At 41.3% G+C, this 24,572-nt stretch overlaps 4 protein-coding genes across 4 annotated transcripts in view; 2 read left to right on the top strand and 2 right to left on the bottom strand.

The window, feature by feature from the left end:
* Positions 1-898: 898 nt before the first annotated feature.
* mrpl44 (mitochondrial ribosomal protein L44) lies at positions 899-3,125 on the bottom strand (the record flags this gene model as incomplete). The annotated part of the gene is made up of 4 exons (XM_079353330.1): positions 899-1,351; positions 1,504-1,682; positions 2,040-2,508; positions 2,854-3,125. 4 exons carry the CDS (start codon positions 3,123-3,125, stop codon positions 1,174-1,176), a joined length of 1,098 nt encoding a protein of 365 aa, XP_079209456.1. The 3' UTR covers positions 899-1,173.
* A 138-nt stretch (positions 3,126-3,263) lies between these two features.
* Positions 3,264-5,475, top strand: dnaaf1 (dynein axonemal assembly factor 1; the record flags this gene model as incomplete). The annotated part of the gene is made up of 2 exons (XM_079353322.1): positions 3,264-4,233; positions 4,326-5,475. The coding sequence occupies 2 exons, from the start codon at positions 3,264-3,266 to the stop codon at positions 5,225-5,227; spliced, it is 1,872 nt and encodes a 623-aa protein (XP_079209448.1). The 3' UTR covers positions 5,228-5,475.
* A 270-nt stretch (positions 5,476-5,745) lies between these two features.
* Positions 5,746-10,700, bottom strand: mffa (mitochondrial fission factor a). Its single transcript, XM_079353331.1, is given in 9 exon segments — positions 5,746-6,344; positions 6,495-6,579; positions 6,802-6,858; positions 7,861-8,025; positions 8,914-9,002; positions 9,095-9,216; positions 9,219-9,260; positions 9,610-9,825; positions 10,493-10,700. Coding segments are annotated over 8 exon segments (906 nt in total). The 5' UTR covers positions 9,824-9,825; positions 10,493-10,700; the 3' UTR covers positions 5,746-6,212.
* A 795-nt stretch (positions 10,701-11,495) lies between these two features.
* egfem1 (EGF-like and EMI domain containing 1) overlaps positions 11,496-24,572 on the top strand; it is a 54,227-nt gene continuing 41,150 nt past the window's right edge. Inside the window, exons 1-4 of the mRNA XM_079353620.1 lie at positions 11,496-11,786; positions 12,958-13,092; positions 13,537-13,646; positions 13,817-13,921. Of these exons, the coding sequence (XP_079209746.1) occupies positions 11,698-11,786; positions 12,958-13,092; positions 13,537-13,646; positions 13,817-13,921 (439 nt within the window). The 5' untranslated portion in view covers positions 11,496-11,697. The remainder of the gene's footprint in view (positions 11,787-12,957; positions 13,093-13,536; positions 13,647-13,816; positions 13,922-24,572) is intronic.

Genomic DNA, 24,572 nt, shown 5'->3' on the forward strand with positions numbered 1-24,572 from the left:
GTATGTGAAAATCTTAATATTTAAAGTATATGCTCAAGATGTGTGCAGGGGTAAAAAGATAATTCGATCTTGATGTGTTAGGAAACAATGTTACTTCCTCGTGGTCTGCAAACATGTTGATCTGATGTGAACGTAATGCGTAGTACGCACTTTTGAAGGGCGTCGATAATAATGAACATCATTTAAATGCTTTAGTTTATGCACTGGAGCCTTTATATTAGTTTGGCTATAGTCATGGCAATCCTGCAATTGAATCATAAAATTACTGTCAATAGATATGGCACTAGATTATTTGTCCGATGAATTTCCTATGAAAACCCAAAGCGCTACGAAGGTTAAAAAAATGAAGACGTGAACTATCTTGTCTCATAGACGGACCTCTTTGGTTGTACTCATGACAGTTCAAAGCACGCTAGCTGGTCTTTCAGAAAGACATCAGCGCCCCCTTGCGGATTAGCATAGGTTCTGCATTAATATCAAGGGCTACAACTAAATGCGGAATCAATGCTTCTTTCTTAGAATTAGGATTGTGATACATTTGTAACTAGCACAAAACAAAATACGTTATGGTTAATGTTTCACCTTCATGTGAAATAACGCCACAAAAACTGGGCAAAGGTTTAATTGAAAAATGTGAATGGAAATTATTTGTCAAATCCATGTGCCATGACTATAACACAATTTATCCATCCGTCACTTTACCTCATACACATCCCAGGCGGATCACCTGTTAATCACAGGGCTACAATATACAGCCGTGACCCCGCATATACAACACAAACAACAAATATAGAAGTTCAAGGTATCAAATGAACATCACCAGATGAATAATAATGATAAACACTAATAGATGTATGGACAGTCATGGGTAAATGGTTGATAAACAAACAAATATATGTATAATGTATAACTTTTATTACATATTAGCAATATGTTCGAAAGAAAGTTGTAATCCAAACACAGATGTAGTATTTACAAGAACAGCCAGATGTGGCATATACTTCTGGACCAATATCTTCTAGCTATGACACCAGTGGATTTTACTCTTAAATATGTTATCACATTTCTTAATATTTGGTTTTGTAAGGCCAATAATGCTCAAACTCACTCTCTCCCTCTCTCATGTGGGAAGTAACATTTAAATAGCCAACACAAACAGTCCGGATTCTTTTGTTAATTGCTGATGGCTGATTGAATTAAGGGCTTGTGATTGTGCTGCTGCTGTGGAGAGAAGTCCCAGGGTTTGCGGTTCTCAGTGTAGCCGAAGAGTTTCCTGAGTGCCACGCGAGCTGCTTCTTCCTCTGCAGCGACGAGTGTCTCTCCTGGACCCTGGGCCAGAAGCGTTTTGTCGCTAAATCAAAGAAAAAGAAAACATTGGTAAAACAAGCAGTGAACACTTTTAATCATCAAGTCTGTTTCTGAATTAACATGGATGTCTCCCCCTGCAAGTCTTCCATTATTCTATACTATATTAGGTGACCGCATCCTCAACACTTGACATACCTGTACAAGCCAACAAAGTACAAAGGCAGGACGGTGCTGGCTCCAGCAGACCTGATGAGACGAGGCTCGGGCAGAGGAGTTTCCCTCTTTGTGAGCTCCTCCACCAGCAGTCCCATCGGGTTGACAACTGTCCACATGTCAAACAGGTCCTTTCCTATCAGCTGAGTGACCAAGAAATCCTACAGCAAGGGGAAAAGAAAAATGTAATTGCTGAACAATGTATGTTTTTATAGATTTTTTTTAACCTGCATCAAATGGTTACATCAATGTTTTAATATTGCACATTATTATATTACATTATTTTTGTTCTTATAATCAACACTGCATGTCATCACTGTTTGTTGTCACATGCTCATCTACCCCTGTAAAGTATGTTTCACATTCATCTACTTGCACTCGGTCTCTTACAAATAAAGTTGAAACCGAAATTGAAATTGGCATGCGTCTGTACAAACAAAAATCCCAATTAAAAGTAATTATTAGTTCTTTTTTTTTTTTTTAGAGTAGCTATAATCATTTCCCTCAAAGCCTCTTACCCTGAGGAAAAATCCAGTGCGCTCGGCTCCACTACTTTCCTGTAGAGCTCCGATCACCGCCGTGAATGTAGAGTGAAGAACATCATCAGGAACAGGGCACTCTGCACTCATGGCGAGGTCGTCGATGCCAAGATTTCTCGCAACATGGGAAATGACTGCTGAACTGGTGAGGTGGCGCACAATACTCTCCACTCCGTCATTTGGCAGGCTGGGGAAGCTCGCCCTGCACCAGTCAGTCAGGAAGCTCTGAGTGAAATCAGCTCCTTTTTGACTCAGCTGAGTGTTATCTTCCAGAAGAAGAGCGATGCTCTCAGGGTCCACACCTAAGCCCTGCCTCCTCTCCAGCTCCGCCTGCAGGTAACACGGGTTGATGAAGGCGTTTTTCAGGAGCTCCAGGGAGAAGTTCTCCTGGAGGCGGCTGCTGAAAGCCTGAACTTCAGCCTGATGATCCCAGTGAGGCTTTTGAGAGCTGAAAGAAAGTCAAACAGAATTCATCCTGGAGCCTTGGCTTCCTCTAGGAATGATGTGCTGAGCCATGCAGACAGTCTAAACGATTATACAAATAGTATAGATCCAATAGCATGACAAAAAAAATCTAAATAAAAAACAAAATAAACAAGACACTAACCGTATAAAGGAGGCATCTGTAGACTTTATAAACTTTAGATCTAACAGACGCAGCTACACGTGTAATGTACGACACGTCCTTTAAAATGCAGTCTTATTTGTCTGAGAATATTACATTAATATTATCTGATATAGTAAGTGGATGGCCTTGAGATGCTGTGTGTGTGAACTCTTGTGTAAAGCTCACCGTGGTGTCGGCGCTGGAGGTCCCTCGAGCTTTAACTTCCGTGCCATGAGGTACATGTACGCTTTCATCCATCGTTTCTTCTCTCTCACGGGCGTTAAAGACACGCTCCTGCAAACACCCTGACAGTGAATTCCCAATGTTAGCGCACCACGATTTAATATGTACCCGGACGCCATTGTCGAGCAATGTCGGGCAGGGTGCAACCACCAAAACTGTCCGACTCCGAACAAGAGACAACATCCGGTCCCACCGTAATGAACACGCGTAACCATGGTAACTAACTCAAACGTTAACCATCGTTTGAAAATACAACAGGCGGCTGAGCAAATTACCAGCTGTTATACTAAACGCAGACAAAATAAGAAGTAAGATTTCACTTATTGTTTTTTTTTATTGGTCTTATTTAGGATATGTCTATTGTTAAAGTCCAGGAAACAATGGGAGACCAAGTGATGACATCCACCCAAACGGGAGGTGGAAATGTGGAAATAACTTCTTCAATCTACGGAGAGGATAATATGACAAAGAAGGAGACTCAAGAATTAAATGAAAATAGGGATCATTTTCAAAGCCCACGTCAAGAGAAACAAGAAAAAGCTTCAGGACCACGAATGACCAAGGCGTTCCTCAAAGACCACTGTAAGCAGAACAAACTCTACTCCACGCCTTGCCTCAATGACACCTTGTATCTGCATTTTAAAGGATTCTCCATCATTGAGAACTTAGACGAGTACACCGGACTGAGGTGTCTCTGGCTGGAGAGCAATGGTCTCCAGCGCATCGAGAACCTGGAGGCCCAGGGTGATCTGCGCTGCTTGTTCCTTCAGCAGAACCTCATCAACAAGCTGGAAAACCTGGAGCCCCTGAAAAAGCTCTGCACCCTAAATGTGTCCAACAACTACATACACATGATTGAGAACATCTCTGGTCTTCCTTGTCTGAGCACTCTGCAGATTGCCCATAACAAGCTGGAGAGTGTGGAGGACATAGAGCATCTGAGCCAATGTGTGGCTATCAGTGTGTTGGACCTGTCACACAATCTGTTACACGACACTGACATACTCCCCATACTGGAGGCCATGCCGGAGCTACGGGTGCTAAATCTCATGGGAAACGACGTGGTGAGAAAAATACCAAACTACAGGAAGACCTTGATCGTGCGCCTCAAGCAGCTCACCTTCCTCGACGATCGCCCGGTGTTCCCCAAAGACAGGGCGTGTGCAGAGGCGTGGGCAGCTGGGGGACTGGATGGCGAGCGTGGAGAGAGGGAGCAATGGGAAACACGAGAGAGAAAGAAGATTCAGGACAGCTTGGATGGCATGGCGAAGATTCGAAGGGCGGCCCTGGAGAGAAAGCGCCTTCGAGAGATACAGGAGAAAGGTGAGCTGATTTCGGCTTTTACCACTCGTCTATGGATGTAAATGTGGGTTGGCGTTTTTTTTTTACACAACACGCATTCCGTTTCATTTCAGGGGCGACTGAGGCTTCTGCCGCTCCGGAGACTCCATCTGAGGAAGACGACGCAGAGATTTTGACGTCTTCTGACGAGGAGAAGATTCAAGCCTTTGTGCAGGACAGCATAGAAGCCCATGAAGAGTTTTTGCAGAGTCGGTCAGCAAAGGAGTCTTCTGAGCATCATACCGACAGTGACCATGTAGAAGAAGAAGAGTCAGGTGAAGATTTTCAAGGAGACACGTTTGAGGAGACAGAAACAGAAATGCAGCTCGTGAGAGAAGATGAAGAAGAGGGACATCCACAGTGTCCCGCACAAGAACAAGAGAGCGTCACAGAAGTGTTGATAGAATCAGAACAAGGAGATGAGCAGCAGTCCTGTGGAGATCAGTTTTTGAGGAATGAAGGTGAGGGAGAGGCAGCAAACATGAGGAAGGAGTCTGAAAAGAAACCGGTCTGGGCAGCTCCTCCTCCTCCTGCTGTGGGTCCTGGACCACTGGTTACAGAGCTGGGAGACGAAGAGCAGCTGGAAACCATTTACCTCCCATCTTGTCCTTCCCTGTGCCTCGATGACCTGCCTGACCTTGAGGACGTGGACACAGACGACTTCCCAGAGCGACTTTCCTCTCAGCAAGCGTTTAAACCAAAAATAGAGCTCTTACAAGGCAGCGACGACGAGGACGAACCGAGCGAGAGTCAGGAGAAAAACATCCACATCCTCGACCGCGGCAAAAACTCTCTGTTCTTACTGGGTGACACCGACAGATCCCAAAAGGTTTCCGGCAGCTATTCATCACTGGTGTATCCCGAGGACGAGGACATCTTTGAGCCACTCATTTTTGAACCAGTGGGACGGTCCAAATCAGCCCAAAGCGCATCTCCAGCGTCCCGGTCACGCTGCTTAATCGAGGAGCTGGAATGACGCTTTCAACGTTGAGATTTCTGTTGAGAGACTTTATTAAATGTTAAGAAATGTTTATTAGACTGGCTGTGTGTGAGCATTCAAATCAACTCAGGTCCACAGCTCTAATTCTAAAGAGAATAGTTTAGAAATAAAAAGTGAGGGAAGTACATTTTAATGCCGAACGTGATTGAATTGAAACAAAAAACTGGCGACGTGGGTGTTAACTGTCACATGGTCGAATGCAGAATAAATCTCACAGAACGTGATCTTCTCCAGCCTTTGTCTGTCTTGCGGTGCAATTTTTTTGCAAGAGTATTCATTTTCAGAAGAGTGAAAAATACAAAGATTGACAGAAGAAATGGCTTCAGGTTCATCCAGTGTGTTCCTTTCTCTTACATTACAGCAGAACCGTAGAGACGTGTGCATCAGTGGACCGAGCTGCTGATGACAATACGCCCGTGTGTGAAGCAACCTTTGAAGCCCGAGTCAGAAATAATACAGAAGACATTCTCTGCAATAAAATACAGGACAACACATAATATGTATAGTTTTACTAAATGAATCACATTTCCCATCTCAAGTCACGTATCACTCTCTCCACAATAAATATTCCACATATTCCATCCGGACATCGCAGCTCCTCTTCTATCTGTCTTTTATTGGTAAATGATGCTTTACTGCATCTCTGGAGTGATATGGGCTCATATTTACAAGTCATGCTTAGCATAGAGCGAGAAGAGTTCTAATAAAAACCAAAACACGAGAAGATGAGACAGGACCAAATAAGAGTAAAAAAATAAAACTGTACATGTTTTAAATAAACAAAAGCAAACGATCAGCCCTGTGCGCAACAGACTAGTGCATTATGTGATGATGAGTGTCTCGCACAGGGACTGAGTGCAGCGCAAAGCGAACGTTTGACACATACCAGTAAAATAAAGGAGGGGGGGGGGGAAGAATACGTTCTTCTGTCACGGTGATGGCAGAAATTTTAAGCTAGCTCTTAACGTCGCAACCACACCCAGGTGTTGACCAGCCAGAAAGCTACAGTCACGGAGTACAGGATCATTTCGCGCTTGGCTCGCTCCTTGTTCTCCTCCTCCAAATGTTGGAGCCTCCGGTTTAACTTGATGAGCTGCAGATTCAAAAGGAAAAGGATTTATTTTTTATTTTATATATATATATTTTTTAAATGTAAGTTTTATTTTTTTATTTTTTTTTTGGGGGGGGGGGGGCTCCATACTCAGCTGAGGGACACAAGGTGGAGGATTTATGAAGAGCTCACCTGACGTCGAAGTGTTGCAGCATCGACCACCGTCATGTCGTCTTGCCCCGCGTCCATTGACGCTTCAAATGTTGTCAGTGTGAGCCTGGAGACCAGAACAGACGCTTTGAGAAAAAGCACTTCACTCATAGGGTACCACTGAGACGGCAACATGTTAGGGTTATCTATCACTCCAGCTGAGCACGACGACAACAACAACAACAACATTTAACCAGACTTTCTTTCTGGAGCCGAAGTAATAATGGCAAGAAGAAAAGGATAAGGAAACGGACGAAGGATCAGAATGAAGATAGCCAGGTGAGGTTACCTGGAGTCATGCAGGGGGTTGGAGCCTGATGCTGACCCCCCTCGCAGTGATGGTTTGCTACAGAGGTTGGGGGGGGGGGGGGGGGGACAGGGTAGGGGGAGAAGGAAAAAAGGAAGAAAGATAGAGAAATGTAGATGGAACAGTGTTGCATACATGCACACACACACACACACATACACACATCGCATCGGAGTACACCTCGAAGAAAGCAACACGCTAACATGTCTGTGTGCAAACATGAGGTGCTGGTTACATGGTTAGCAAAACACCTCCACAACAGTAAGCAGTAAGGGCCTACCTGAGCTTGGAAAGGTATGATAGCCAAAAGGATAAATGATGTCACTTCATCAATACATGCTGCTGCTGTGTTAATATGGTGACTGAATATTAAAAACAGTTGGTTAGACAATGGTTAAGCATTGCCTCTCTGAGTGCATCACACAAACACTCCAAACTCTTCCGACGCCATTAAAAGGTCACGGAACGTTCCAGAAAGACCGACCAACGCGGCGTTTAAAAGGTGCTGGAATATACTGCGTTTGTAGCGACGCCGGTGAGCCGCGCTCTTCACACACGCTCGTACGGAGGAAGTGGTCATACACATGTGCGGGCAGGAGCGTGTGATGAGTTTTTGTAGTTTGCACCGTTGACTTCTGTAAGCCGAGTGAGGAGGATGTTGGGAACGCAAATGAAATGACATATGTTGGAGCTTTGGCGGAAAATCTGACCCGATTTCTTTCCCATGACGGCAACACAGACAGACAGTGAACATCCATTTTTTCACGTCAGTTAAACTTTGGCTTCTTAGTGGGAGATAAAAAACGTTTATGTAACTTGTAGCTTTACATACTGTAAATTATTTGTCCGTTAGGCATGCGGTATCGCTACCAAGGCAGTATTTTTTTTAAAGTTACATATAGCACCTTGAATATTTGTAATGTTACGACCAACAACCAAAGACATCCGACACAGCTCTCCCTAACCAATACCTTAAACACTAAAGAACTTTTTTTTTTTTTTTTTTTTTAATCAAATCAAGCGAGACGATTGGAAGGTCACCTGCCAGGGTTCTCATCCAAGACCTCCAGGACCTGCTGGTAGGCCCGACGTGTCGTGGACTGGAGGAAAGATAGAACACCGCTAGCGCTGTAAAGGTTGTGTTCTTCTTCGGTCACGGTGAGGGAGGGGCAGGGACGGACTGTGGCGGGGGGGGACGGGGTCGCACTGCTCAGAGGCCCACAGTACGAGGGCAGCCAGTTCAGAGAGAAGGGGAAGAAAAGGATAACAGAGGAAAGAAAGAGGGGAGGACGGGGTGGGGTAAGAGAAATAAGGAAAAGGAGCTGTCCTCAACTTTTCTGATTTTGTTATACATTGCAAATTACATGAGCCAAAGATTTGACCTGCCAACGACCCCACCGCCAAAAAAAAAAAAAAAGAAAAAAAAAAAGAAGAAGAACTAAAGGCACTGCAGTGCAAATGATTCCAACGAATTATTCAGACAGATCGTTGAACAAGATCAGTCTGTTTCGTCACATGCACTTTTATTGAGGGAGGGGGTCAGGACATGGCAACACAAAAGCACCTTGTGTGGTTCTACAAACTGTTGGACTGTGTTTGTGATCAGATTCCATTCTCAAAGTAGCCGTGTCAAGAATTCAAAAAAATCAAATGAGTTAAGCTTGTCCATGTATACGTGCTGTATGAATAACTTAATATCATGTATTACACTCACATTATGATTCTGTGTTACGATGTTCCTTGCGTGGTTTACGATTGTGTTTTGTGGGGAAATGAGTGTGTTTATACACTAAGGATCCCTTTGCAGTGTTCCAAACATCCCGAGTGACGATCAAATCAAACGACGAGTGCACGGCATGTTTTGAAATCACACTGTTAATGGATGAGCGTCATCAGTGAAGCGGCGAAAAAGTTCTCCCAACAGAACAGCAGTGTCGACGGTGTCACAAGCCAAGCGGATCACAAGCGGCGCCGCGGCGACACAGAGGACTGAAGGGAACACGGAACCAAAAGAAAGATGCGGCATGCTAGTGCGTACGTGGACGGGACGAGATGAAGCTCGCACCGAGGTCACGGCGGCACATCAATACTCACGCTGAATCGTTGCGCATCAGCTGGTTGTTTTGACGGGCCGCATTCTCGCTCGCCGAGCGCTCTCGCCGCAACCGCCCTTGTGGTCGCAACTGCAAAGAATAACAGAGTCATTTATGATTTGTTTGGTTTTTTTTGTTAGACAATGACTCGATTCATTGAAGACTCCTGATTGGTTACTCACCCCCTCCTCGCTGTCTTGAGCCGACCGGTTCTCCTCTTCCATGAAATCTAAGGGCTGCTCACTGAGGGTGAGGACTCGGGGCGGGGTCTTCAGTGACAGGGTCTCTAGTGGTGTTGACTGATGAGGTCCAGGTCTCTGGGTCTGGAGAACTGGGAGTCACTGTCTCCTATCAGAGGGAGGTGTGAATTGAAGTTTTTCAGGAAGCAATTTTACTCCACTCAAAAGCGTCATATCGTGGAAGTACTTTTGTCAGTCTAAGACACGACTTCAGTCTTCTCACTCTACATGTATCTGAAAACATCACTGCACTGACACTGAATAACACCCGTCTTAAAAGAACTGATAGGATAACAATCACTAATCAGGAAATTGTCGGACAAAGTCCAGAGCCGCTGATAGAGGCATTTATCGAGTATCTGCAAAGTCACTCAACAGACACTTATGATAAGTTCTAATAAAAGACAAACTAGTAAAGACAGACGCTACATTTCAAGAATAGTTTAAAGAACACTGACCTGAAATGACAATTCTTTCCGGGACTTGCATGATGACACTGTGGGAGACATCCTGGGGTCCAACATTGGGATCGCCATGGCCATGAGGAGCGACTTTGAGCATCTCAGGGATGCGCATTCTCTGGCTGATCCCTTCGGTGTAGTCCAGCTCGTACTGGATACGGTTCATTTCAGCCATCTCAGCCGTGGGGGGAGGGAACGCTGCTCCGTTCATCTCTGGAATGATTTGTTCAGAAACACAAAGCTAATTGTTAGGCACCAAAAAAAAAAAAGAAGGTCAGCAAGGGCAGAAACATGCCAACATGAAATGAAAGATTCCTGTGATCTGATTTCATTTTCGGTTCCTGTTGAACATGTTTTTCTGCTCACCTACTGACACACCTAATAAGGCAGCATCTACTTATAGACACATGACAATATCTGGAGGATCTTCTCTACACATCAGTTAATGAACAGAGGGCAGGAGAGTTAGAAAGATCACATGATGATCACTTAGTATCTCCTGACTTAAAGGCGAAAGAAAGAAAGACATTATTCCGACTATTTTAAAATAACATTACAACATATGTATGTCTTGATCGCCAAACAAACTAATAGATTTAATGATAATACGTCGGTGATAATACACTTGAGTAAAATCAGGTAAGCTAATGGGGTTACATTTATGATAGCGGTTATTACACCACTTATTTTAAGAGTAACGATCACCAGTGTTTGAAGCAGACAGACAGTAATCCAGCAATCTACTGCTGTCTATTTAAGTAAGCTGAATTATTTAAGAGATCTAAATAAAACCCTAAAGCTTTAAGGTTAGTACGGGTTAGTCAGCTAGACGACGCATTAGCGCCATTATCGTCAGATGCCTTTAGTTCCGCTCTCTTACCGTTTTGTTTGTGGCTGATAAAAGCTTCTTATCCAGAGATTAGACTATTGATTACCAAAGAACACAGATAAATCTAAATATTCATCCGAGAGCACAAATAAGTGTAGGTTTGAAAGATGCTGTAGCTATTGGGCATCTCCTTGTGTTGATACGGGAGAGGATCCTCCTCTCTTCTTCCGCTTTCTGAACTAACAGGAAGTAAGGTGCCAAAGCTCAACAGGAAGTGACGACGATGCACCTATTGTTTAAATTAAAAGCGCAAACACGAGAGTTTATTTATTTTTTACCTTTTCGGCTCCATACACGTATGAAAAGGGTGATGACTTCCTTCTGTTTAGAATGTACCCAATGCATCCGAAAAATACATTTCAGAACACACATAACTCTCAAAATGGTGTCTTATTATTACATTTCAGCGTTGATTGTAGTCTATCTAGCCCACTCTGAAGGCTGCTAATTTAGGTCGTTGACTTATTGCTCCTTTGATTGTTACTTTTTAATAGCCTACAACTCATTATTTCTGTCATTTTCTTGCAGCTGTGGCACTTTTTATGATGGAAATATCTAATGTGGTTCTATGTGTTTCTGGTTAAGTGGTCATTGTTTATTGAACATTTCCGAGGATGAATTATGTAGGGCTTAATGTCTAAGTTTACACCTGTGCAAAAGCAATATTTTAAATAGATTATACAATTAAATGGACTATTGCCATGTCCTCAGATCTGTTAGTCAGTGAAGTAGTGCCTAAATGAGCTGCGTTTTACTCATAGGGTTTTATTAAATTTCCTAACTGTTTAAGCTTAATCTCGTTTTCATTGCCAAAGATGACAAAGTTCTGAATGGTAATGGAAGTATGTAGGTATATTTTAGGGGGTGACTATCTATAAGCTCATGCACAAGTCATTCACGTCCTGTTTTTTTTTTTTTCTTGGGGGGGGGGGGGGGGGGGGGGGGGACTCAGTGACTGTGGGTGGTGCGTTAAACCTGAGTCACTCTACTGCGATTGACGTGAGACAAGCCCTCACTCTGCTTATTCAGTGTATATTCAGTGTACGGTAAATAACGTGTTGATCTCGGCAAATAATAATAGAAGGAAAGCATCAACTTCTGAGTGATGTCTAAAGCTGGACTTTTCATAACTATCAGGATGCTCTTCATTTGATGGACAGAGAGGCAGCGCCGGCTGAACACTTCTCTCCGTGTCTATGGCTGAAATAATGTTTCAAAGTATTTTCTGTGTGATATTTATCTGCACGTTGCACGTGGCCCCCGCTTTGGAGCTTCAACTTGGCATGTAAGTGACGTGTTATATTTTAATTTGTAATTTTAATTGCCTCTTATCTGACTTTTGTAAACATTCTCTATGAATTAAAACGAAATAATCTATAGCCTACAACTAATAAAACTGAAGCAACTGGCCTTAAAAAGGTTGACATCGCTTATTGACTTTGATCGAGCATACAGTCCAGGTTTTTCAAATGATACACGTTTGCTTTTGTCTGCAAACTTTGTCGTTTCCTCTGGTAAATATCCACAAGGAGTCGCTCTTTAGATCCCCTTTGACGATGGATGTGTTTTATAGCACTGCAATAACGTGCTTCTGCATAATAGCTTTCAGTGGAATGTGATTTGTTTTGTGGTTTCAGTAGTACGGGTTTTTAAATAAAATGGCCGGGTTAGAATAAAGGAATCGTGTTCATTACCAGAAATGCAGGATACTTCCCCTAATTAACTTGTGACTGGTCTGTATTGCAGCCAGATGGTTTATGGAGCAGGACACTTCTCATTTAGGAAACCTGCAATGACGACAGGGCTGTACAGTAAACAACAACAACAACAACAACACTTACTTTCAATGACTATACAACCCGACACACAAACAGTCACTGGAAAAGTAATTTATTCTTTGAAATGATTGCATTGACCCCAACCTGGGTTCAGGGTCCTTTAATACTCTGCCTGAGGTTGTCAAAGTAAAATTAGCATGTATTTAATACAATAACTGGGAATTGAACACGTGATCATTCGTGTGTGTCTGTGTGTGTGTGTGTGTGTGGGAGGGGGGGGGGGGGGGGTGTACAATTAAATTGTGGGGGCCCCCAAGGAAAAAAGGTTGGGAACCACTGTGCTACTGTTTATTGCATGCATAGTGGGTGTCAAAACAGGAACTTTTTATTTATTTTCCTTAATCATGCATAATTGTTTTACAGAGCTCATGAGCTCTGCTTTTGACATTTTGACCACCTGTGAAAGCACCACTTTAACTAACTTCTTAACACAGGAACCTTCAGCATTCATTATACAGCAATGGAAATGAGGGTCTGAAAGGTTGCCATTGTCACTTTATGGCCTATATAGTCCATTGTGCCTTAGTGTTCTTCAGTCGATTGATCGCTGAAGTCTGAAACAAAGTTTAAGTATGCTTTTGTCCGTCTTTTTCTCATTTATGTGTTTTCCATGCACAGGCCAAATGTTTGTGCTGATCAGGAGTTGTCCGTGTTGGGTAACCGTCAGCCTTGTGTCCAGGCTTTTACCCGCATAGTGAAAGTCTGGAAACAGGGCTGCAACAGCCACAGTTGGTGTATGGGCTATGAGAGAAGGTAAGAGAAAAATGCTTTGACAACACATGCTTTATGCTTTTATATGGCTAATTTAGAGTGTTTTACTCACCCTGATCCAATGCATTGGTTTTAGAGTTTTTGTTGGAGAAGTGCCTTTGTTTTTTGCAAGCTATATGTTCTTCTGGAATCACTGGGTGAAGAAAAATCTAAATACACTAAAAAGGGCATCTAACAAGACTGATGAAGTGAGGTTTCTATATTTAGACCATTTGAATAACACAGATGTATTTAGGCCATATTGTAATCCTAATGTATTAAACAATATCACATGGTATAGTGCAGTTGTACTGAATACCAGCACATCCACAGCTGAGTGTATAAGGTGTATCAGATAAGAGATAATGTTTTTAAATCTTTGAGGTGACAGACAGAATATAACTCTGAAATGAACAAATATAATTATAACACAGTTTCTCCCCCCAGGACAGCATACTACACAGTGTACAGGCAGGTGTACAGCATGGATATGCACACCGTTTATAGGTGCTGCCCAGGCTGGACTCAGAAGGGTGAAGAGGCAGGCTGTCTGCATAGTGAGTAATGGCATTGTTTAAGTATATCTTAGGGTTAGTACAATTAAACTCACTTTACGTTTATTGTATAGGCATGAACGTAGCAAACCTTTTCAAATGGAGAACTCAATGAACCATTCAGCGTTGATAAATCTGCAGTAGTGTGGTGTATGATATAATTGTTTCCGCAGGAGTGTGTGGTGCCAATACATGTTTCAATGGAGGCCGATGTGCAGAGACTGGAGACCAGATATGTCAGTGTCCGCTGGGCTTTAAAGGGACCCGGTGCCAATATGGTGAGTTTCAATTACTTGATAAAGGAAATGCTTATGCTTACTTATGAACCAGTGTACGCTATTGGTGCCTTGCAGACTTGCATAAGTAAAGACAGTGTCAAGCTGAGTGAAACCTTGTAGAATCATCTTCAGAGGACAACATGTTGTTAAGTCTTCAATAGGTCTAGTTCAAACCTTATGCTTTCACTTTGCAGAAGCAGACTGTGACAGTAGCGTTGCTTTGATTGGAGGAGGCTTTTCTGTGGGGGTTTCTGGGTAGTTAAAGGTAAAACCATTCATCCCTGCTCCTTTGAACTCAAGTGCCTGGAGTGCTGTGGCTAAACCAACTAACGCTCCACTCTATTAAAACTATGTTAATGAGTTTATCTGCAGTTCAAGCTTAGAACAAGGTTGTCACATGAAAATATTTCACTCGAGGAAAAGTTAAACATTTCTTAAATACACAAGATGACTCCATATTTTGCTTTTAGAAGAAACTTAAAGGATTGGAATGTGCAGTAGATATGTAGGCTTGCACGGTGGCTAATTATAAAGCTAAAACTAGCAAACTGTTAGCTTAGTTTACCAAAAGGACTAGAAACAGGGGAACAGCTTGTGCAACTCTAGTCCTAAAGCTCACCAACAAAGACAGGATATGTGTCTGAATATACAAATAGTGTAGAAAATATATATTTTTGGTAGCTACATGGTGCATTTATATATTATTGTTATCTTTAAAAAAAGCTTGCCTTTTGCTTTCTGTTATTTCTATGAGGTAAGCTAAGTGAACTGGCCCGATAATTACATCTCTTACATCAACAGGTATCAAGGTGGTATCAAGATTTTCATCTAACTCTCTTCTGTAAATAGCCCACGTTTCATTCTTTTATTCTATCTTATTATATTTGGATTTAAAATATAAATGAAATATATGAATGTTAACAAACCTGTTCCAACCTGATAAGAGAATATACAAACAAGTCTGTATTAAAGGACTTGGGGACGTCTTTGAGAATAAAACAAAAAGAGAAAAAGGAAGAAAAACAGCTAAACTGTGTTTACACTTAGAGAAGAAACCAAGGATCTGTCATTTCTAAATGGTAAACATTTACAGTAAGCATATACAAAAGCTTCTTGTTCCTCTTGTCTCTAAGTGTTATCCTGTTACAGTCAGTGTCTGTTCTTTCTACCGTCAAACCAAACAGCACAATGTTTGTGAGTGTTTTGGAAAGTCCTGCTGGGACAGAGAGGAGAACAGAGGATATTTGGTTCCTACCCCCCACAGGCTCGCAAACACACATGCTGCAGTGGCTTTTCTGTTTGATTCCTTGGCTCTCGAGAGGTGGCCTGCCTGCCAGGGCCTTTAAACAGTCCCTCCTCTTGCTCAGACATTTCACAGGAACGTGTCGTTGTTTTTAGGTGTGTTTGTTTTGACACGGGCTCTTTGTTTTTCACACATCACAGTTACAGATTGGAATCGGACAAAAACACGAGATGTAATCTGAAATTCTCCCTGGTTTCTCTTTCTCTCATGCACATTCTGTCCTTCGATTCTCCTTGGTGAACTCTACAAAGGGAGAGAAGCAAGAGAAAATTTCATGAGTAAAGTGTTTTGCCTTCTTGTGTCTCCTGAGACAGACATTTCCTCACTTGTCTGCCAGAATCATTATGAAAGGAAACAGTCTGCCAAGTTCTTAGTTCAGCCAGGTGCCTTCACTGAATCAGTGCTCAGTGCAGATGCATGTGCACCAATAATCCACTTTTATAAGAGTTTGAGCCCAGGGGTTCAGCTGTTTTAAAGAATCAACACATTTTTATTATTTCAGTTTTAAGTAGGATATTTGGTTACACATCATTTTTAAATGCAATTTTTAGTAAGATATTTGCACATATATTTACATATAAATTTTATATGCTTCCACTAAGACAGTATTCATCATTGTTTCTATTGTTGTGTAGAGGCAACTGCAGCTAAGCATAATACACCAGGAAAATACAATTTGATCTAAGGCTTTAGAGTATTTCTACATTATTGATTAAGATGTTAGCATGTTGATGCTATTTGTTTGACTGCTAAAACAATTACATTAATAAAAAGTGTAGTGTAGTGTAGAAAACTCATCCATTAAATGATTACACGAGGAAAAAAGTTTTCCAGATAGCATCGAGTTTGTTTTTTTGTGTTCTTTTTGGACACAAAGAGTGAAGTAATAACGAGAAACCAAAATCAGGAAATGTGAAAATTTAGGTATAAAAGACCATGTCAAAATTATATATACCTGACAATATTGTATCAGGCAACTTTTCGGAGCACCAAAAGGAGCCATAAAGGACTTCTGGCCCAGACTTCCATTTTTGTTTACAGTCAGACTTGTAAAGTGAGAAATGATGATTCAGTTGGTGTGGAGAAATGGCGTCTAAGATCCAATTAATAGCTGCATTAGTTTACGGACAAGTGTTCAAAGACGCTAAGCTACATTTTTATAAAATGGCTGTTCTTTAGATCTCAACATGGACTGTGTCCTGTTTAGTGAAACGCGAGTGGATGATGGTTCTTGTTCTACAACACAGAATAACATAGTCCACCTCTAAAACCATAATCTGGTCCAGAGTTTACAGAAAGTGGTGTTGACTGTGTGCAGAGGCTGCAGTCACCGTCTCAGTGACCGTGGGTTCAAATCTGACCTCCGCCCTTTTGCTGCATGTCATCCCCTCATTCTTTCCTCTCAGCGCTTCCTGTCTCTCTTCATCTGATCTTTTAAAGACAAAAAGGCCAAATGTATCTTTATAAAATGCAGAATCTGTAACAAGAGATGACAGGCTGAATACAATCAATTGGTATGAAAAGACTGACAAATATTGAGTTAAATACGCTTACAATACGACAGGCAATATCATTCTTTAAACAAACGCATCTCATAGAAGTCGGCACCCATTCATTTATTTTTCAACATAAAGCTTTTTCCATTCTCTCCATTGCATCTACTTATTGCTTTATTTTGTATATAATATTCACATTTATATGTGTCTTCCATGATTTCCTACTGTGTGACGTGTATACAAGCAACTGTCACAAGCGCTGAACCTTAGGGCTGTTCTCGTTCGCTGGTCATGGTTCTGTTTGTTTTTCTTCCTGATTGCTGTATTTTCATGTAAAGCCCCTCTATGACTGTCTCGTTCACACTCTTTGCATGGATAAAAAGGGGTCTTCTTCCTCTTCTTTTGTTTTTGACTGCTAAGTGGCAAACTGGCTCATAGGAGCATTACTCATTACTGCCACTAACTGGACTAAAGAGGAACAAAGGAAGTGCAACTTAACGTCTGGGTCCAAACTATAAAAGAACATCTTCATAGTGCATCTCAATCGGATTCTTTCTGACTAAATAATCGCTGAAATAAATTGGATAGTTTTCAAACCTAATTCGTACAGGAAGCTCTATGTTTCTGCTTTATGGATCTCACGCATGTAGGTAGAGCTGATTCTAGCATTACATTACATCACTGATGGAGACATCTGTAGCTCATCCTGAGAACTTGGATCATAACTTCCTGTATTTGCACTCTGACCAGCCAATGTCACAGGGGAAAACTGTTCATTATTCGATTCTTTTTGTGAACTTAACATTCCACAATGGCAGACTTACTGTCGTACATTATGTTAGATGGACAAAAAACAGATACGGTCGACAAAGGTAGGAATGTGGACCTCTGTGGATTTATCTAGGAGTATTATTTTAAAGGAAACTGGACCTGATGGTTGGTCATGAAGATGTTTCACAAGTCTTCCTCAGATTTATTGCACTCTGTTTCCTCCTTTCCCATGTGTTTTTAATACTACTGTATGTAATCCCTGTATGGTAGTGTGTCAGTGTTTGGCATCTCGGTCTGTTTTTTTTTCTGTCTTGGCTGATTGATTTTCTGGGTGTTGGTCCATCTGCAGATCAACTTGTCTTTTAGTTTTCACTCTGCATCTCTGTTGAGGCCTGAGGCAGAGCTTGTGAGTGGCTGTTTCATGGCAGAGAATAGTCAGTCTTTCATTGATTCCTCAAAAGAATGATTCCGCTTTATTCCAGTTCATACAACCTGAGTTTACCCCTTTTGGAAGCTAAGCGCAAAACATATCAATGTGTGCTCATGTTTTGTTGTTGTGTGTGTGTGTGTGTGTGTGTGTGTGTGTGCGTGTGTGTGTGTGTGTGTGTGTGTGTGTGTGTTTGGATATGAAGGAGGTTTCTGTTTCCTCACTTTTTTTTTCGTTCGTCAGGTCGGCCATGCAGCTTTTCAGTGTAGTGTAGCTCATTGTTTGGTGTTCTAGCCTGCAATTTGGTCTTACACTAATGCTGTACCAAATATTTATCTGAGAGGGTTCAGGAATCCAAACCAAACTGTAAGTAAATATTGCACATTGCAAGGCAACGGTAGGGTGACTGAATGCAACAACATTACTAACAAATGATTGGTAAAGAACATATTTGCAGAAAAGAAGCAGCTTCACGACAATTCAATGGTTGCGTGATTTAGATGTTGTCACCCTTGCACACTCGTTCCGGTGAAATTACCTTAATAGTACCTGCTGTGTTCAGTCAAAGAAAAATTATTTTGGTTAAGTTGTGTTGAAAAATGTGAAAGTTTGTGAGCATTCACAAATGCAGCTCACCAGAAAAACTTCAGATATTTCAATGCATTTTGTATTATTTTTTGTGTGTGTGTGAAAATATCACATGTCAACCCTGTGACTGTCTGGCAACCTGTCCATAGTGTATCCCCCACATGCTCCCACAGACAGCTCTTCCTCATGACTCTTGACAGTATACGCAGTATGGATACTGAAATCTAACGTTTCTCTTGCATCACAGCTCCTCCATTTGCTACATAATAATAAAGGACAAGAAACGGAGAAGCAAATATTGGACACAACATTCAAACACCAACAAGTATTCAGACGCTTCAGAGTGCTATGATCTGCACTTTGACCAACGCTAACTTCGTAGCATACTCTCGAGTGATGTCTGGTGCTACAACTTAAAAAGCACATTTCTTGGATTAACTTCTAAACAACCAGCTCAACATAACAACTTAAAATATGATATCACTGTTTTGTTTATATTCTTCTTTTTGGCGCACCCAAGTGACCAGATAACGTTGAAGGAACGTGTTTCTTCTTGAGGCAGAATTAATAAAGGATGCTAGCCCCAAGCTATATAAATACATGTGTGTGTGTGTATGTATGGGTGTTTGTGTGTGTGTGTCAACCAGACCTTTCAGCACAGTCCCCTCTAGCTCCATCTCAGTAAAGAAAGAACGTTCATTTACAAGCACGATTAAAGAGAAGTCTGGATCTAGTAAAAGTTCAAGCAAGAATTCATGCCCTGCTCCCTCTTTCAGCTTTTCAGCACTCGACACGATTTTGCCTCCTGAGCATCACTTTCTTTAGTATTGCTGCCAAGTTGTGGTGGTTGAGCCCACTGTGTGTTGTGGGGGTCGCTCGGCCACCTGCATCCAATATCTGATATGAGACAGAAGGCACCGCGGATAGAAATGTGTGTCAGCCGTTGACACCAAGGCCACGGTGATGACAACGTGAGGTAATAAACAGTGTGGACACAGACCAAGCATGTGCTGAGACAGCGGGGCCTGCTCTGTAATGGCTGTGTTTACCCCTGCTTGTGAACGCCACTCTGTCTCACTCTATTAAGGCTCGGTTAAAGCTTGAATTTGGTTAAACTGGTGCAAGGGGTCTGCATGAAATTAAGAGAGCACAGGCACATGACTGTGTTAGGAGAGAAACCATCTGGTCTTCACTAAAGGAGTCTGGCTGTCTTTAGGGAACTTTAAACAGGAGTTACAGTGCTGAGACCTGGATCCTGTTGTCCTGGAGGTTTAAGTGTAATGAGACAGTTAACAACATCAGCACTTTTCAGAATTCCTTGCCTTTAAATGAAGTAAAGGAGCATTTGAGTTAATACCACAGCAGCTCTTGTATAGCATCCTCAGTTAGACTTAATGTCCACTTATTCTGATGCTTAATAAAGTTTATTTTCCATTATGCAGCGCCCTAATTTCACAAACACATCGTAAGCACTAAACAAACCCGTATTAAACTGGGAGTATCGTTCATAGATAATTCAACATTTTTCATTTGTTTGTTTTCTGTTATTTTCTATTCTCTTGTTTGTGTTTTATTCCTTCCTTTGTTCTCCTATTATGGTGCCCTATTTTGTACTTTTGTTAAGTGTCCTTGGGTTTCTTCGACGTGAAAAGAGAATGTGAAGACATTTTGGGCCTACTTAGTTTTCAATTTTTATTTAAAATGTATTTAACCTGGAGAAACCTCATTCAGATGAAGAATCTGCGGCCACGAGGGGCAGCAGCACAGCAATCGAGCTACAGACATAATGCATAGTATAATTACAAACACAGTTCAACGTGTCACACAGTGCAGAAAGTCAGCCTGAAGCATCTTCTTCCAAGACCTTCAATCTACCTTTAAAAAGATTTAAAGAGACCAGCTTACAGAGACAGATCATCCTGCAGGAGATTTCAGGAGCAGATAACAACAATATGTTTGGCTTCCAGTACTGTAGTACGATGGTTAATCTCAACAGTAAGAATAACCATCAATATTTAATCCTCTGTTAATTAATCCTTTAATAATCTGTTTAAAAGTAAGACACAATAATACAATTGATCAATTGACCATTACACAAACTTGCATTATGTTTTCTTAAGGCAGAGAGCAGTGAAGGCCTTAGAGACAGAAGCTGAAATCGTAGTCAAAGCACTTGTTTGCTCAGAGGCACTGGAAGCAGCCCATAGAATGAGGCACAAGTCAATTCAGCTTCTGAAATTGTTTGAACTTGTGTTTACAGCTTGTTAAAGGGATACATATATTAGAATCAGAATCAGAAATATTGATTCTGAGAGTGATGAGTGAGAATAAGGGAGCATCATTATGAACAGAAATGGGGCAAGAAAAAAATGTTATTTAAAACTCAAGGGCGGTGCCAGAGGTACCAGACCACTTCTGGATCACCATGACAACCATGAGGCCTTTATGACAAAAGGCGAGTCTCAGATTGATAACTTTTCGTACACACTCGAACAAATAAAAAAGAAACAACAAAGCTACATCCATTTTTAGTGCAAGTCAACAACAGAGACAACGCTTGTAATATTGTTGTGTTTTTAAGGGGTCATTTAAAATGTTGTACCAGCAATAATTTGACGATGCGGGTTCTGCTGACCTTTCTTCCACACAAGTCCTGTTGACAGCGTTATCGAGGATTCAAACTCCACAAAAAGACTTACAGTTGCTACGAATCCTAATTTCTCACATGGGATTCGTCTTTCTTCACACGGACTCTTGTGTCTAATCCCAGGGACCTTGGGCTCAGATCTCGTGTCATTCACTGAGCCCATGTCTCTACAGGGCGGCTTTTTCCCTTTTAAATTAAACACACCTGTGTCTGTGTTTGTGAGTGACTTTAAACCTCTGAACACATGCTTGTGTTGTCATGTTTAAACAACTGGAGTGTTTGACACGATCTCACTTCTGCTTTTGCACTTGTTTGTAATCTTTTGGTAAACATGAGTTTGCTTCTATTGCAGAAAGGTACCAATGAAATTGACATTGGTGCATTGGTTTTAAGACAGCATCAGTTTCTTTTTTCCTGCAGTGGTATGATAAATTAAGAGGAGCGAGGCTGGCTATAAATAGGAACAGCTCCTCTGATACAGATTTGTTAGCGTTTAAAGAGAGAAAAAGAGGAGAGCGAAAACATAAGGAAAGCTGAGCTCTTTATTTAGACTCCTCGGGGCATTCGGTCTGTGTTCCTGCCCCCGTGAAGAACATACACGGAACAGGTGTTGTTTATTTATGCATCAACCTTGAATGTCTGAGTGGATGTGTTTCAAAAAATGTCCTCCTCATACTGCAATTCGTACAGCTCTGTAACACTTTGACACCCCTCTCCTGCTGAAGCTTATGGATTGATACAGAATGATAGACGTTTTCTGTTCCGTAGCTTATTTATGGGCAGTGCCTTGGAGCTGCTTTTAAATATGGATCCAAAAGCAAAAAATATTTGCTAACTGGCTACAACTCTGCACTCTGGAAATGTGCTCAGGTGAAATTGTAAATCATATATCGGATGTGCTTAATACATTTTAAGGCTCTTTTTTTCCACTGCTGTCACATATTTTAGGCAGAAATATCATGCATCCCTATGTGAGTGTCTATTGGACAGATGGAACAATCTGCTGTATATTCGTTTCACCTGTTCTTTTTCCAGATTTCTGGAACTAATTATATTCAAAGATACAATCCAGTCAAAAATGTAAGGTGTGTATACACGAAAAAGGGAAAAGAAAGACAAACACGTAGTTACTGTTGGTGCTAAACCATTTAGGCTCTGAAAAACAAAGTAGAAGATGATATCTCTGTAACTTCTGTGGTTTTTCTCACAGCTTTAGAGAACAGTGATGACTTGAACAGACCTGGAATGATCACTTCAACTTAAGTTCCACTGCAGAGTACCGGGCTAGTGATAAGATTTTTTTTACATTTATTTTTATTTTTTTTATTACACTTGTATCGTTTAAATTAACTTGAACACTGCAATGACTATCCCTCCCGCTTTTAGAGTGCAAATACATTTCATATGTTTTTTGAATTGAATTGAATGAATTGAATTGCACTTCCTACATAACATACTGAAATATGTATGTAGTTAACTATTTTATTATAACCACTCCAAGCTAAAGAATGTGAATTTGCGTGGTGAAAGTCATTTTCATCGTGTAAGTCATTTGATTTGCACAGCATGGAAAGAAATGCAATGTTATTAACTTAAAAAAATGAAATGCATGTGCACAGCAAGTGAACATGCATGAGCCTATCAAACTGTTTTTTATATATTTCTCTGGCTGTGAGACAAAAGACACTTGCATTTGTTGTTGTTTGGTAGTTATGGTTTTATGTTCCAAAATCTATTGGATTTAACACGGTTCAACCCAGGATACTTAACCCAACAATGATCTGCAGCCTCTTTAACGGACATAAGACTTTGAAATGTGTTCAGCAGACTGCCTGTTTTGATTTAAGATATGGTGGGAACCACATGGTCATAATGACGGCAGGCACATAAGTTTGTTTTGGTCACTTTCCAAAGCTGTCTTTAACCAAATTTTGGTTACTATAACTGCTGTGGCAATGAAGATTTTGAAGTGTGGCTTTAATGATGTTCCTTGATTTGATAAAGATGTGCGGAAGGACCTCATTCTCGACAGGTTGGTCTTCACTTTGGTCAGCAGCTTTCTAAGGGCGCACTCGCTCAAGGCAGCGTTGTCCCATACTGTGCTTAACCCAGTGCATGAACTGTACTGTGCCGAAGCACACCTCTTCCAAGTATGTCAGAGCCAAGTAAGCGTATCACGCTTGAGCATGGATTGGAGCCCTCAAGCTAGTCTAACAAACTGGACTTAGGCATGGTTTGGATTTCTTAGCGTGAGTGCGCCCTTAGTCTGTTTATCAGAGACTACCGAGAAAGTTGACTAAAACTGTTACCTGTGTATGCCATTAGAAAAGAACAGATGCTTTTAAAGTTGACGGGTTGTGTATATGAACTCAATCTCTTAGTAATCAGTAGACTTCACCTCTGACATTGTTTCAAGAAATCAATAACTATACTAAATATGAAGGAACAGCTGTGGAAAACTGATAAAAATCCACTGCAGCTTCTGGTAGATTGCATCAGACTTTCCAGTAATAGAGACAAGCTTTTCTCAATTGTCGACCCCCATGAGTCCGTCTTAGAAATTTAGTACAATAAAAAAAGAATGTCATAAGTTTTCTTGCTTCCTCTGGGATGACCTCAAACACCAGGTGGTTTATTGTTTTAACCAAGCTGCTGTGATAAAAGTTTCCCATACAATGTCAGCCAAAGCTGTTCTACAACATGTCTTCTTTTGTTACTCTCAGTAAGCTTGTTGTATTGCTGTTTTCACACATGAAGAAAGCTCCTGAAAACGTCCTGAAATGTTTGAGTAGGGATTTTTCCTGCCAGCTCCCCTAGTAAAATGTCCGTGGAAAGTTGGGATGAGCCAGCGTGTGAACACAGCGGGGGATATTCTGGAAAATTCCAAGGTCCAATATGTCCATCACATGAAGCAGTTTTTCATCATTTTTTGTCATGCTGTAAATTGTCTCATGTTAGGACTCCCTTGAAAATGAGATGGTACATCGCAAGGGGCTTATCCTATACAAATTAAATTAAAAAAAAAGAAAATTATACATAATGGGGGAAATGTATAATCATGTCAGACTCTTTTACTTCCTTTGTCAATTCTGTGCTGTTCTTGTAATTGTATGTCATGCCCTGCCTCCTGAGACTCCCTCTCCCGTCTGGTAGTAAAATGATCTCAATAAACATGTATTTGTCTGGAAAATCGCAGAGACTAAGGGAGCACTAGTCACTTTTCATTTGCTATCTTGCTCTCTTTAAGGAGCAATATGTATCACTGACACTCTGCATTTCAATTTCAAAAAGTACCCTTGCAACACCTGTTTGCTTGGCAACCGAGGGTCATACAAAATGGCATTGTGGAAGCCTTAAAATTGCCTACTTCTCTTCTTAAAACAAATACGGACCAGGAATATGAATTCTTCGTCCGTACA

Source organism: Symphodus melops (genome assembly GCF_947650265.1).
Source record: "Symphodus melops genome assembly, chromosome: 10".
Taxonomy (NCBI): domain Eukaryota; kingdom Metazoa; phylum Chordata; class Actinopteri; order Labriformes; family Labridae; genus Symphodus; species Symphodus melops.